Raw genomic sequence first — 12,619 nt, forward strand, 5'->3', positions numbered from 1 at the left:
ACCGATGACCCACCTCTGGCGAGATTCTCAGTTGAGGCTCGTATTGCGCAGAACACATGCGTGTTCTGTGTGGTACATCGCAGATTTACATGTATGATTCTCATGTGTGGCTTACACAAACCAAGGATATGCTGCAATTTTTCCTTCTTGCTGCATCACAAGAGAAAAATCGCCCGTTTGAATAGACCCATTGTAAATAATAGGTTCTATTTTTGTACGTCTCACAACGCACAGAACTCACGTGATAAAGTCGGCTACGTAAATACGGCCTGAGATGGGTGGCAAGTTGCATCATCTTCTTGAAAGTAACTTCCCATTAGTTCTTCTCCATTGTCACCACATTGTGAGCACAGCATTGAGTCGGCACATTTTCTTCACCTGAATTTTTCGGAGATGTCCTCCGACATTGTGTAAATGATCCAGATTGTCAGTATTCACGAACAATAAACACGCACTGTTCAACAGACTACACGTGTGACACACGGAGTCAAACACCTGTTTGGCGGTCAGATCTCGGCCGCACAGGTACAAATCCGCTGCACTGGGAGGTGTGATGTCTGATAGACTGTCCAAAGGAAAAACTGTCCTTGCTGCCTATAACAACCAATCACAGATCAGCTTTTCTCCCTCAAGGTAATCTTGCAAAATTAAATTTGCTGTGATTGGATGCTATGGGAAACAAAAAGGTTCTTTTTAATTTTAATAGCTTTCATAAATCTGCACCATTCCAATTGTCATAGGGGACCATCCCAGAGTTTTACAGTTTGGGATTCCTAGTGAAACACTCCCTATAAAGGAATGATGTGCACCTTCTTTGTAATTTGGACTCTCTGCCGTCTGAATCGGGCCTTAACCTGTAAATTATGTTGTACTTCTAGCGTATTGTGAGGTTTCCATACTTTGATCTTAGAAGAAAAAGCATCAGCCGTGCAGACAATGAGAAGCACTTCTATTATTCCCCGGCGTGTTGGACATCTCATATATGGGGTGGGGGGTGGGAGAAGGGTGAGGGTACCTTACATAGGGCAATTATCGCCCCAATTCTCACTGGAAACAGCAAATTCAAGCGATAATCGTCCCGTGTACAAGCGGCCACTGACGGGGTACTCAGCGGGGAATTGCTCACCGGTCGGAGTTGCTTAGTTTTTAGCAGAACTAAAAGCCAAGTGATAATCGGGCCGTGTAAACAGGAAGCACTCAAATCTAGAATGACTCCTGTGTACTGTGAATGTAGACGGGCGATCAGAATGACCTCTGATTCGCTCGCCTCCATACATTGAATGACTATGCTCCTGGGTAAAGCCGCAGCCCGTGGCACGACTCTGGGTACCTTTAGGCATTAGGAGTTTCAATATGCCAGATCTTTTGTTCTCAAGGACCATAGGCCGCCAGATGGGTACTCTAATCTACAACAAGAGAAAGCGAGTATAATCAGCCAAGCCTGTGTATGGGGGAGGCAGAAGGAATAGCTATTGGCAAACTAAGACTTCGTTCACACAGGGTGAAGTTGCTGCGGAATGTCCATTTGGTGCAAAATTTTAAGTGGGTTTTATCGCGTATTTCTGGGCGGAATTCTCCCCCTTATTGAGAAGAGGTGAATTCCGCAGTGGAAACTGCGATAAAATTGTGGTGCAGAATTCAATTCCACAGCATGTCATTTTCCACACGGGTCTTGTGCGGATTATAATGCTGAGACTGTAAATGTCGTGGAATTTCCATGAGGAGAGTCTGCACGGAAATTCCACCGCAAATCTGCCCCGTGTGAACACAGCCTAAGAGATCCCTTGCTCAGCTAAGGCTGCTTTCACGCCTGCTTTAGGGCTTTCTGTCAAAATTCCATCTGTTTGTTTCGTGTCTGGCTCAGAAAAATGGAATTAAAGGAGATGTCTCGAGGAAGCAGTGAATTTTTTTTTTTGCCCAGTCCCCCTAATTAAACATACATTACTAATTACCCCTGTAAATTACTTTCCTAGCTGGTTTCTACTTACCGTTCCAGCGTTTCAGCAACTTATAAAACTTTTTCCCAAGATGGCCGCCAGCTCTTTTCGCATCGCTTGCTGTAGCCCGACGTGCGCGCTCCCGAGACGCTACCAGCTGTGTCTCCATGGCAACCAGACGCCCCGCAGCCGCCGACCGGACCCCTGGAGTGAACACGGCCGACCTGTCACCCACCGCCAGGCAGAAGGTAACCGGCGCAGCCCCCCCCCATCACAGCGGCAGCCCCCCCGGCCCAGCGACAGCCCCCCCCCCGGCCCAGCGCTAGTTCCCCCATCACAGCGGCAGCCCCCCCGGCGCAGCGACAGCCCCCCCTGGCGCAGCGACAGCCCCCCCGGCCTAGCGCTAGTTCCCCCATCACAGCGGCAGCCCCCCCCCGGCGCAGCGGAAGCCCCCCTGGCCTAGCGCTAGTTCCCCCATCACAGCGGCAGCCCCCCCCCCCCCGCGCAGCGACAGCCCCCCCCCATCACAGCGGCAGCCCCCCCGGCCTAGCGCTAGTTCCCCCATCACAGCGGCAGCCCCCCCGGCGCAGCGACAGCCCCCCCATCACAGCGGCAGCCCCACCGGCCTAGCGCTAGTTCCCCCATCACAGCGGCAGCCCCCCCCCGGCCCAGCGCTATTTCCCCCGGCGCAGCGACAGCCCCCCCCCCGGCGCAGCCCGGCGCAGCGGCAGCCCCCCCGGCCCATCACTTACCAGGACAGCTGGGCGGCTCCTCCGGACAGCTCGGCAGCTCTGCACCTTCCTCTAACAGAGGAAGGTACAGAATGGCCGCTCCAGCGCGCTCCCGAGCAGTGACAGCTCGTCTGCGCATGCGCAGAAGAGATGTAGCGGGGAGCACACTGAAGCGGCTCGTGCTGAATGGAGAAGACCGGACTGCGCAAGCGCGTCTAAAAAAGCAAGCTGCCGGCGAATTTAGACGGAACCATGGAGACGAGGACGCTAGCAACGGAACAGGTAAGTGAATAACTTCTGTATGGCTCATATTTAATGCACGATGTATATTACAAAGTGCATTAATATGGCCATACGGAAGTGTATAACCCCACTTTGTTTCGCGAGACCACCCCTTTAAACGTTTCCATATTTTTCCCCCATTGATTTCAATGGGTTTTCAAAAAAACAGAATGCTGTTAGTTTGTTTCCAATCTGTTAGATTTCCATTTTTACTGTTAGAAATAGCGGTGCAGACTGGCAGCCAAATGTTGCCACCAGGGGAATATGTGGCGCTGCATGTGATCGCCATGGCATATATAATGCAGCTGGTGAAAGGATTGTGTCAGTCTGCTATTCAGATTGGTACAGAGGACTGCAGGACTAGGACTCTAACATCACCGGAGGGTACCTCACTGGTTAAACCGTGAAGGGCTAACAAATTATTAAACACGTCCAAGGAGCATACACCGTACCCCATTTGTAGGACAACGTCCAAGGAGCGCCCACCGTACCCCATCTGCAGAACCATGTCCAAATAGCGCTCACCATACCGACCACATCCAAGGACCACACTGATCCGTATCTAGAGGACCACATATCACACATAAAATCCTGTATATAGGTTTTTCCAACATAACAAATGACTGAGCCATCATATAGTAAACATATTCCAGTCCCTAACAAGAATGGCTAGTACTTAGCCATTAATTATTCCCCGGGTGGCCACTTTCGGTACTATTTTATCCTTCAAAAAAGAAAAAAAATTTAAACTCCAATCCCCACTGAGTATATAAACCAACTTTTATTGGGTTCTGCCCCAGTTTTTCACTGGAGACCTCTGAATGTCTCCATTAGGCCTCCTGCACACGGACGGAGTTGCATTGCGAAATCTGGAGCTGGATTCTGCAGCAAATCCAGCCCATAGCATGCTATGAGAATATGCAATTGTCATTTTCTGCTCGTGGGGAAGAAATTGCAGCATGCTGCGATTTTGTGCGGGCTACGAACGGCAGGCTTCGATTAAAGTCAATGGAAGCCGTCCGTTCTGTGGTCGCGTAATGACACGGCGTCCTCTATACTGCGCATGGGCGCTGCAGTTCCGGCTGGCACATTCGCAGCAGAGGAGAATAATGTTGGAGAGGTACGCCTGCCGGGCACCGGGTTGAACTACGCTGCGGGAATCCCGCATGCGGGGTGCGACCCGCCCATGTGCAGGAGGCCTTAAGGCCAGAAATCCCAGAAATGTGCGAATATTACACTCATGTGACATTGGTCATCAAATTGGGGACAAATAACTGACAATGCCAAAGCCATTTTATGAGAAATACATATTTATTTTCAGTCATGGTTTTTACTCTGTGAGGTATTTGAGTTGGCAATTTGCTGCAGGAAAGCTCTTTGTTCACACATTCTCTCCGACTGGCGTCTTCTGTACACATCATCTGAAAGGAAGATCAGAAACATTTAACTCCTTAAGGACCCGGCCCTTCTTGGCCAGAAGGATGCAACGATTTACACTTTTCAAGAGCCATTGGTACCCTTTTTGGTTATATAAAATGCATTGTAAAACTTTTATACATTTTTATTGGGGGACAGAGAAAAAAAAAAAAAAATGTGTAGAATTGATGTGTTAATCATGCAGCATAAACAATATATATTTCTCTGTAGCCTGATACGATTAGGAGGATACCAAATTTATTTTTGGTATTAAATTTATTATTAGGTTTCTCCCCTTTTACACAATAAAAAACAATTTTTGGAATTTTTTTTTTTTTACATCGTTCATTCTGATTCCCATAACTTTATTTTTCCCTGGATGGAGCTCTGTGAGGGCTTGTTTTTTCGTGTCGAGCTGTAGTTTTTATTGGTACTGTTTGATAGTACATAGGTCTTTTTTATTCACTTTTATTGTGGTTTTTTATTGTAAGGCAAAATGAACAAAACAAGCATTTTGCCTCAGTTTTTAAAGTTTTTTTTACCTTACATTTGACGTGCAGGATAAATAGTGTTCAAGTAATGTACAGGTAGTTACGGATACAATGATTAGAAATATTTAAAAACTCACATATTTGGTTTATGTCCCTGATCACTATAATAATGCATTGCAGTACTTCTGATCACAAACAGTGGCAGGCCTGGACACCAGTGCGTGGCATCTAGTTGCCATGGCAAGCCATCGGCCCTCTGTGATTACTGGCAAGTTTACAAGTTTACTGTTGAGTTAACTACTCCACAGCCAGGATGTAAACTAACGTCCTGTAGCGGTCAGTGGTTAAAGAGACTTATGGGCTGATAGTATCTGACCCACTGAGTCCGGGGATGTGTTATACTTACCTCCTTCGGTGTCAGCTGGAAGTGCATTGAGCGACGCACTAAGTAATCTGCCTGTTCAAATTTTGTATCTGCACAGCGCTGCTCAATGAACGATGAGCGTATTCTGTGTAGTTCTTGATATTCATGAGCTGTGGCTTTCCCGCTCATTAACAGCTTTCCATCCATCTGTGGTAGTCATGTACGATCCGACTTCTGATGTAAACCCAGTGCATATAGGAAGTGAACAAATGTTTATTATAAGGTTGACAGGCTCAGAGGGATGTTTGTATATTGAATCCAAATCTCTGGGTCCCTATTACATCATGGACAGAGCTTTACTTATTAAAAAGCGAACATTTATTGTCAGGTCTGGCGGCTCTGAGGGTCTCTGTGCCCGCACTACCAGTCCTATTACCCAGGCTGCGGCGCAGAGGAGTCCCGATCTTGGAGACCTTCCCTGGTTGCCGCGGTCCGATGCACCAGTTCGCACGCTCCCGTGCGCCTAGTTAGCCGTTTTACTGGGGCTGCGGCAGGTTACTGCCCCGCATCCCCATTGCCATGACGCCCAGGCGTGTTCCTTCTGTCGCTGCCTGTCTTGAGCAGGTGACAGGGGCTGTTCACTCCCGGCGTCCTGGGATTGGGTCCTGCTGCTGTCAGGCTCCCTGCCCCTATCAGCTGCTGGGGCAGGAGTTCTGACAGCATTTAAGCCACTCAGTTTCCTCTGGACCTTGCCAGTGTATGTTTGGTCTCCAGCTACACCCGCGTTACCTGTATTGGATTTCCTGCCTTGACTCTCTGGCTTCGGACCTGACTTTGCCATCGCCTGACCCCTTGTACCTCATTCTCTCCTGTTGCTAACCCGGATTGCCTGACCTGCCTTTCTGTTTGTGTGTTTACCTGTATTTGTCTGTGAGTCTGACTCCTGCCCTGCATCCCTAGCGAGTTTAGGGACTGTTGCCCAGTTGTCACCCTAGGGCCTAGCCTAGGGGGACAAGTAGGTAGGGACAGGAGTTGCGGGTAGTTTCAGGGACTTCCAGTTACCCGGACCCCAGTTCCCTGACAATTATTGGTTCATCTTATCTTTTCATCACATAAAGAAACCAGGAAAAGTATATTTACTTTCACTTATGTGAGTTACATACAGAAAAGGTGGGAGGGAGATACAGGAAGCTAGAAAGGGGGCCCATGGGGGATTGTAGCTGCAATCTCCCAGTTTCCACTTACACTGCGTTCTCAGCTAACTATATGGGAGACTTATTACAGCAGGGTAGGGAGAGGTAGAGCAAGCAGGGGTGTATTCCAGTTCAGGCTCCTGGTATCTGGTTACACAGTGTATCTTAGCTACATTTTATTTGGTAGATACATAACAATATATAATATGCTTCAGCCTTTGGGCTGATAACAGAGAAATAGCTTATAAGTCCTTGTACCACATTCAGTAATAACAGATTCCCTTTGCATCAATTTATTTATTTTTCTTAATGAATTGCATCTTATTCTGTGATAAAAAGCATCATTTCTAATTGGTCTCCTGCCTCCTTCCTGTTCTCTTCCGAGCCTAATCTGAGTTCAAACTCTACATTTTATAATATACATATTTAAAAAGAAGGAAAAGATTTGACAATTTAATTACAAACAAACTACAACAGACACCCCTTCCACACAGCATTTCAGGGGGGGGGGGGGGGGGGTGACTTTTTACATTCACTGTATATGTGTGTAGTGTAATATATATTTATTTCTTTATTTTTTTAAGATTTGAGCTTAGAATAGGCTAGGGGACGAGGGGGAGGGCTGGAGACCAGGCTGCCAGAGAGCTCGTCTGAGGGCCTCAACAATGAATAAGACTGAGAAGTCTACAATGTATACCAGCTACAAAAGACAAATGGTTGAGGAAAAAAAAACACCCATGAGAGACCGCCTCCCATACGGACATGACACAGGAAGCTCCTAGATCTCTTTAAAGGCGGGAAAACCCTTCACCTCCTCAGTCCCTTTTTATAACATTCCATTGTCTTCCTTTTACTATTTTATCTTTTTTTTTTTTAATCTAGCAGAAGGGGGAAAATTAGCGTTGCTGTCGTGGGCCCATGGAAAACTAATTATGTGTAAGTAATCTTGTTATTTCCCTTACACACCCAAGAGAGGTTATACTAGATTACTAATTAGGGAGGTTTATAGCCTGAAGTACTACACTACTGATGGCCAACAGTTCATTGGATTGGAGAATCCCCCAATAGAGTACTAGTGAAACTCAAACGCTGTCTTGTAGCCTTGAAGTATTGGTACTCTTTCCTGATGTTGAACCCCAACCAACCAAGTGGAAGTTCCGAATCTAAAAAAAATACCATTTTATTCATTGTTGTGAGTGTACTTGCAGACACCCCCTAACAGAGGGATCAAACTCAGGAAACATTAGCTGTAGGAACATAAAACTTTGGGAAATTTCTTTTGATACCATGGGCACGCAATACACAGATTTTGAACAAAATCTCAGATATGAAGGTGGGGAGCATTAGACCACTTGACATGGAATGACTCAGGTAACCTCTCATGCCATCGAGTTTGGGAGTAAGGCCCTGCGGCCCACCCTGAAGAAAGCCTTGACAGAGTAGAGGCAGCCAAACAGCTAGCTCAGCATTTTCCAACATGTCCCAAGGACAGGAAACAAGAACTGGTGAGGTGAAGGGTGTTCCCGCCTTTAAAGAGATCTGGGAGGTTCCCGTTTCCTGTCTGGATGGGAGGTGGTCTTTCACTGGTGCGGTCATGGGCGTAAGGGAAATGCAATTAAAGCCAAGTGAAAAAATGCCTTTCATGGGATATATATAAAAATATATATTATATACACACACAGCGCCCAAAAACTAGAGAATCTACTAGAGTAAGGCGACAGGATATCTGTATGTAACACAAGATGTTTTGAGGAAGCAGGAAGACTGCAGTACTTACAAAATGTTTCCTTGCCAATTCGAACATTGATCATAAACCATTCCATGGCTCCTCCGAGGACAAAGAAGAAAGGCAAGAAGCGGTACATGCCGAATCTCCGCTTCCCCGGGACCATATCCATTAGAGTTTGAATTGTGCTCCTAGACCTCATATCTGCAAGTCTACAAGAGAAAGAACAAATCCAATTCTACTCTTCATAAAAAAGGCAAAAGAAACTATTTAAAGCCGTGTTCACCTGGAATTTGCATCGAATCCTCATCAAGTGTCCCATTTATTTGAAAGGTTTTTGTTTTATTGGCATAAATCTGAAATCCATGTCGTGGGAAAAAAAAAAAAAGAACTGATGTCACTGCTTAATGTGCTGAGAATCTGTGTCAGGTTTTCCTGTTTTCCCCATTAAACAAGTCTAACCCACGCACAGATCCACGGCAACCCTACTGCAATCCGCATCAGCATTTTCCAGCGGTTCACATGGCCTAAGATGACGCCCGGATATCTCTTTCAGGCCGGCTTCACACTGGCGATAGGCTATTTTGTGTTGCGAGAGTGAGTGAAAACGCATAAAAATGAAACCAATGATTTTTTAATGGTTTCATTCTCTTTTGCGAAGCCTTCACTGCACACTCGCAGCGCTAAGAAAAAGCAGCACTATCGCCTGTTGGCTTCAATAGGGCTGGCGCAAGCCCCATTGAGAACATAGGCAGTACATCGCGCTCCCCTGACACAGCTGTGACAGCTATGGCAGGAGATTCCTTCATCCCTGCGGGGACTGTGAATATGAAGGAATCCTCTGCCATAGCGGTGACAGAGGCCCGCGATGCTATCCATTGCTTTCAATGGGGCTAGTGCTTCTGCAGCCCCATTGAAAGCTATGGGTTGCAGGCAAGCAACGCAGCGATTATTTTCGGGGAAGGGCTTGAAATATAAGCCCTTCCCTTAAAATCCTCTCTAGCTGTAAAGAGAAGTGAGAAAAAAATTTAACTCACCTAGAAGAGCCGTCCGGCCCCAGCAGACGTCTTCTGTAGGCTCGGGATTAAAAAATCCCCGCCACCAGAAAGCACTGCCCCTGATCGGCTGAGTGCTGTAACCAATCAGTGGCGGCACCCAGCCATCATTGATTGACAGGTTAGCGCTGCCTGTGATTGGTCAAAGCGCTCAGTCAATCACAGGCAGCTCTCAGCCATTCATTGCTAAGGGCTGCCTGTGATTGGATGAGCGCTGTGACCAATCAATGATGGCTGGGTGCTGCCCCTGATTGGTTACAGAGCTCAGCCGATCAGGGGCAGTGCTTTCTGGGGGCAGGGATTTTTCAACTTTAAATAAATAAAAATCTCCTACTTTCCCATGGGTCCGCCGTCCGTTCGGGGAACCGCAGAAAATGGAGCATGCTGAGGGTGTTTTCCTGCACGTGCGATCCGCATGCCGGGAAAAACTGACATCTGCAGGTATTTAATTACCTGCGGATGCCCAATGAATGTCTATGGGCATATAGAACTGCGGATCATCCGTGCGGATTACACAATTCAATTTTGACAGGAGGCCTTAGACTCTGCTGGAGGCGGGACCTACCTAATAGGCTGAGCTACATGGTGGACACGGAGGCTTTTGTCAGGCAACCGGCTGCTATGGGAAACTAATGTTACCTTGCAATCACAGTGCGGGCTGCCGATGGGTGACAGGAGGCCCCTCTCCTTTATCTGTGAAGGGCTCCTTCACACGAGTGTATACGCATGTGCGTGCGCCTCAGCGCAATTTTTTTCTACACTGAACAAAACTTTTTGGGGAGCATATCGGCGTATTTTACTGTACTTTTCCCGCCAGCTGGGTATGTTCATTGGACGCACTGCTTGAAATGGAACACGTGGATCTCATTAGACTAAACTGGCCTTCTGCCGTGGAATTACACATCTCCTTATGTAGTTGCAAACCCCATAGACTTCTATGAGGATTTTTAGTGCGCAAATGTACAGAAAAGTAGAGCATCTCACTTTTAAAAAAAATATTTTGTTATGACTTAAATACACAGTAAATATGGAAATCTAAACAAACTCACTGAAATTAAAGGGGTTGTCCCGCGCCAAAACGTTTTTGTTTATTTTCAATAGGCCCCCCGTTCGGCGCGAGACAAACACAAGGGATGGGTTAAAAAAAAACAAACGTTTAGTACTTACCCGAATCCCCGCTCTGCGGCGACTTCTTTCTTACCTTAGCAAGATGGCTGCCGGGATCTTCACCCACGATGCACCGCGGGTCTTCTCCCATGGTGCACCGTGGGCTCTGTACGGTCCATTGCCGATTCCAGCCTCCTGATTGGCTGGAATCGGCACACGTGACAGGGCGGAGCTACGAGGACCAGCTCTCTGGCACGAGCGGCCCCATTCACCAGGGAGAAGACCGGACTGCGCAAGCGCGTCTAATCGGGCGATTAGACGCTGAAATTAGACGGCACCATGGAGACGGGGACGCTAGCAACGGAGCAGGTAAGTGAATAACTTCTGTATGGCTCATATTTAATGCACGATGTACATTACAAAGTGCTTTAATATGGCCATACAGAAGTGTATACCCCCACTTGCTTTCGCGGGACAACCCCTTTAATGGGTTCTATTCTCTGCATATTTTACCGATACCTCCATGAAGGAGCCCTTAGGGCAGCAGCCTGGCTGTCAGTAGTCAGCTGAGCCACTGCCATAATATGTATGTGCAGGTTAAAAGCCCATTAGTGAAGTCAGTAAAAAAAGTATATTGGCCATCTCTAAAGGGTTAAAGAGAAACCTTGGTTTCCCCTAGCAACCAATCACAGCGCAGCTTGCATTACATATTTAGCTCTTGAAAAGTGAAAGCTGCGCTGTGATTGGTGGCTAAGGGCGTCACCTGACAGGCAATCCCGTATAACGCGCTGGATGACATTCTGAGGAACATGGCAGACTGACAAGGAAAGCTCATGCTGCAGGAGTGTCCTCCACAGCGTCTACATACATGTGCGCTGTATGACTACATTACACGTCTCCCGGTAGCATATTAACACATTCTGCCGCAGTTCTCCAGCGCGGCCGATTCACCCAATCAGCTGGCTGGAATCGGCACATGTGACTACACAGCGTGCACGCGGATTGCCTGCAGCAGCCGTGTGCACTACACAGTACAGTTAAGCAGCCGTGTACTACACACTCCACTTAAGCAGCACGGGGTTAGGTTTAGGGTTAGGTTTAGGGTTAGGGTTAACTAAACCTAACCCTAACCCCAACCCTAAACCTAACCCTAAACACTAATCCTAAACCTTAACCCTAAACCTTAACCCTAACCCTAAACACTAACCCTAAACCTAACCGTAAACCTAACCGTAAACCTAACCCTAAACCTAACCCTAAACCCTAACCCCGTGCTGCTTAAGTGGAGTGTGTAGTACACGGCTGCTTAACTGTACTGTGTAGTGCACACGGCTGCTGCAGGCAATCCGCGTGCACGCTGTGTAGTCACATGTGCCGATTCCAGCCAGCTGATTGGGTGAATCGGCCGCGCTGGAGAACTGCGGCAGAATGTGTTAATATGCCTCCCGGTACGCATATTTCTGTTTTCAGCCGCACTTAAGCAGCGCTGCTGATTAGAGCCACCTGATTGGCTCTTCGGCACCACGTGAGTACACAGCGTGCACGCGGATTGCCTTCAGCAGCCGTGTGCACTACACACTACAGTGAAGCAGACGTACACTACACTTAAGCAGCACGGGGTTAGGTTTAGGGTTACCTAACCCCCACCCTAAACCTAACCCCGTGCTGCTTAAGTGTAGTGTGTAGTGCACGTCTGCTTCACTGTAGTGTGTAGTGCACGGCTGCTGAAGGCAATCCGCGTGCACGCTGTGTACTCACGTGGTGCCGAAGAGCCAATCAGGTGGCTCTAATCAGCAGCGCTGCTTAAGTGCGGCTGAAAACAGAAATATGCCTCCGGTACGGTCATACCTGTACAGCCGGTGCTCGCTGCTTTTCTGTCCATGAGCGATCCCTCATAGAGCACTAAAGGTCAGCGCGACTATCGCTTTCCCTGGGAAACCAAGACATGATGAACACCACGTGACTGGACAACAGTGACTTAACCCTAGGAAGATTCTCGCTCCGGAGCATGCGCAGTGTAAAGAAGCGTCTGAGAACCCAAACACGATAAAGATAAAAGCGGAAGCTAGCAGCAATCCTCAACGTGCATAACACAGTGTGCGCCAGAGCCAGCCACCTCACGTGTGCCACCCACTGATGCCCCATAACAGTGCATGCAGGCTGCAGCTGCCCCATAGCACTGTGCTGTACACAATTTCTCCATCATACGCTGAAGCACCCTCAGATGCCCCATAAGTTTGTGCCAGTTGCACCCCATAAGGCTAGGGTTACATGGCGACTCAGGTGTCACTCAACCCAAGTTCGCGCTGTATCCCTG

General features: G+C 47.8%; 1 protein-coding gene across 2 annotated transcripts; it reads right to left on the reverse strand.

The window, feature by feature from the left end:
* Positions 1-4,242: 4,242 nt before the first annotated feature.
* Positions 4,243-12,305, reverse strand: LOC136621096 (ubiquinol-cytochrome c reductase complex assembly factor 5-like). 2 transcript variants are annotated; one of them, XM_066596333.1, is made up of 3 exons: positions 12,151-12,305; positions 8,192-8,352; positions 4,243-4,371 (listed from the first exon to the last, which is right to left on the reverse strand). In XM_066596333.1, the coding sequence occupies exons 2-3, from the start codon at positions 8,340-8,342 to the stop codon at positions 4,268-4,270; spliced, it is 255 nt and encodes an 84-aa protein (XP_066452430.1). In that variant the 5' UTR covers positions 8,343-8,352; positions 12,151-12,305; the 3' UTR covers positions 4,243-4,267. The 2 variants fall into 2 exon arrangements, with proteins under 2 accessions (XP_066452430.1, XP_066452431.1); XM_066596334.1 differs by lacking the exon at positions 12,151-12,305 and adding an exon at positions 11,171-11,189.
* Positions 12,306-12,619: the final 314 nt, after the last annotated feature.

The sequence above is a fragment of the Eleutherodactylus coqui genome, chromosome 3 (assembly GCF_035609145.1).
Source record: "Eleutherodactylus coqui strain aEleCoq1 chromosome 3, aEleCoq1.hap1, whole genome shotgun sequence".
Lineage (NCBI taxonomy): Eukaryota > Metazoa > Chordata > Amphibia > Anura > Eleutherodactylidae > Eleutherodactylus > Eleutherodactylus coqui.